Genomic DNA, 2500 nt, shown 5'->3' on the forward strand with positions numbered 1-2500 from the left:
AATAGACATGAACGTTAGTTAAAATACAACAGTGAAATTTGTTTTTGTACTGAAAGATACCTTCCATATTTCTTGTTTAATTGGCCTTTTGCACATCTCCCATAATACACCTTGTTTACCCGCCCTACCCCACCCCCCCCCCCCTCCCCCCCAAAAAAAAAAATTGCATAAGCATTGTCTGTTATTTCTCTTGGGATGACTGTAATACCCAGGAGAAATAAAAAACAAAGGTAACGTGCAAAGGTTTAGGGGCAAACAAGGTGTATAAAAATATGGAAAATGTGCAAATGGGGAATGTTGTGGTTTTATTTATTTGTTCAAGAACAAAGATGAATTTTATCTTTAGTGCCTAATTCTAAAAAATAAAGAATTTGTCCCCTGTAAACAAGAGCCTCCCTTTGAGTCCTTTTAATTGGTGTTCCACCCTTTCCAACCCCATAAAGTAAAGATTTAGCACCCAGGGCACCAATTCAATTACTGTTAATGCTTATCAATAAATATGTGCTACTGAAAAAAGCAGTTTTCTGGTTTAGTGTGTTAATAGATTTTATGTATACCATAACTGACTCCATAATGTGGGTTGAGTTTGTTGTTGGTTCTCTCCTTCTTTGCTCTGAGAGGTTTTTTTTATGGATACTTGAGTTTTCCCAACAATTCTAAATTCCAATTCAACATGGAATGTATGAGCACTTGCAAAGTGTTCATGAGCAAACAGATTACACTTACAGTCAAATGCCATTAATATGGACACTGAGGGGGTCATAGAAAGTACTCTGTATTAACGGGGTGTCCATTTTATTTAGCAGGTTAATTTTAAATTTGGAGAAAATGCAGGAGCTAGGGACAAGGCAAACTGTCCATAAATGATGAGGTGTTCATATCAAGGGGTGTCCATAAAGCAGGGTTTGACTGTAATTACATTAATTTATTATAATTATAATCCTTATTTAGTTAGTTTCTGTTTTTTTCTTGTACTAGGATCCAAGAAAATAAAATCTTCACAGGATTCAACAAACACGCCAGAGGATAGTGATGGTAAAACACCTAAGCTTACCATTGGTCTCCGATCTTCTTCAAAGAATGTTTCAAACATTTCAAAGAAGAAAAGAACCACAGTAAAAAGAAAGAATAACAAGAAAGGAGAGAAAGAAAGTACCCCAACAAGGAACATTGAGGACCCTCCTGAGCTTATTAAAGTTCTTCCATCCTTGGCTGATATTAAGGCAATTACCAAACCTTCAAAAGATGCTAATCTTCCTGTTGATGTTTTGTTACTTACAGTTACAAACTGTGAGTTCTTAGCTTGTTACAGTGAGCTAAAAAAACCCTACAAATGTTGGTTTGATGGTCTTGGCTATGTTTACTTTTCTGATGTGGGTGAAAGTCAAGAGGAGCTGAAAGTTGCGTTATTAAGATGTTACAGAAATGGTATTGGTCCTGGTGGTGCTCTTGTATCTATAAAGAATGCTGCCTCTGTGCTAAGACCCAAAGCAGTCATTTCAGTAGGAACATGTAGTGGTCTCAACCCTGCAAAGTCCAAGTTAGGAGATGTTGTTGTGTCTGCCAAATTAGCAACATATCCATCAAAGGTAGTGACCAGCAATCAAGAGCAGTCTACTGGTATGAGAAGTTATGTGAGCAAACGCTTCCTAGATGTCATTAAGAATTGTGCTGATGGCTGGCAAGCACCGTTGAAGAACCCTGAAGCTCAGCAAGTTCAAGTTTATACTGATGCTGAGTTTCTGAGTGGACCGGAACAAGTCAGAGCTGAATGGCGGTGTGATCAACTTGCTGAAACCAATCCTCAGGCAATGGCAATAGAAAATGAAGGAGAAGGTGAGTTGACTACTTATTTAAACTGTCAGTCTTTATTAGTATGTGCCTTTTTGTGTGTTTGTTTTGTTTTCGTTGTATACTAACAAACCTGGAAGAAATGGAAATGAGAAGCAACATTCTTTCTACAGCTGTATGTCAAAAAAAAAAGATGTAGGGAGGGGATGATGCATTTAATAATAATAATAATAATAATAATAGTAGTAGTAGTAATAATAATAATAATAATAATAATAATAATAATAATAATAGCAAAATCCCTGGCAACATCAACATACATGAACTCCAGAAAATAACTCTCCTTTGTACAGCCCACCTTCTCAAACGGGTCCTCTCCATCAAGTAGAAACCCTCTTTGCCTCCCAAAGTCCATGGTTTGGACTCAGATGTTGAGAAAGAATTCAGTCATAATTACACTAGTATATCTTATATAATAATAATAATAATAATAATAATTATAATAATAATAATAATAAGTAACACCTATATACAATGTAGTGCTAATAACGTCTAATAGGACAATTGCACGATGTCGTCATTTTACTACAACTACCAGAATCCTTCAGTTTTCTGTTTTCTTGTGCAAATTAAGGATATTGTTCTTTAAACCTCAGTGGAATTGACAAATTTAAATAAGAAAGCAAAGACGAAATGAATTCTGGTAGTT

At 35.7% G+C, this 2500-nt stretch overlaps 1 protein-coding gene across 1 annotated transcript in view; it reads left to right on the plus strand.

Moving 5' to 3' along the window:
* Nucleotides 1-743: 743 nt before the first annotated feature.
* LOC140925038 (NLR family CARD domain-containing protein 4-like) overlaps nucleotides 744-2500 on the plus strand; it is a 22412-nt gene continuing 20655 nt past the window's right edge. The window contains exons 1-2 of the mRNA XM_073374998.1: nucleotides 744-768; nucleotides 979-1836. Coding sequence (XP_073231099.1) covers nucleotides 744-768; nucleotides 979-1836 — 883 coding nt within the window. The remainder of the gene's footprint in view (nucleotides 769-978; nucleotides 1837-2500) is intronic.

This window comes from Porites lutea, chromosome 14 (assembly GCF_958299795.1).
Source record: "Porites lutea chromosome 14, jaPorLute2.1, whole genome shotgun sequence".
Lineage (NCBI taxonomy): Eukaryota > Metazoa > Cnidaria > Anthozoa > Scleractinia > Poritidae > Porites > Porites lutea.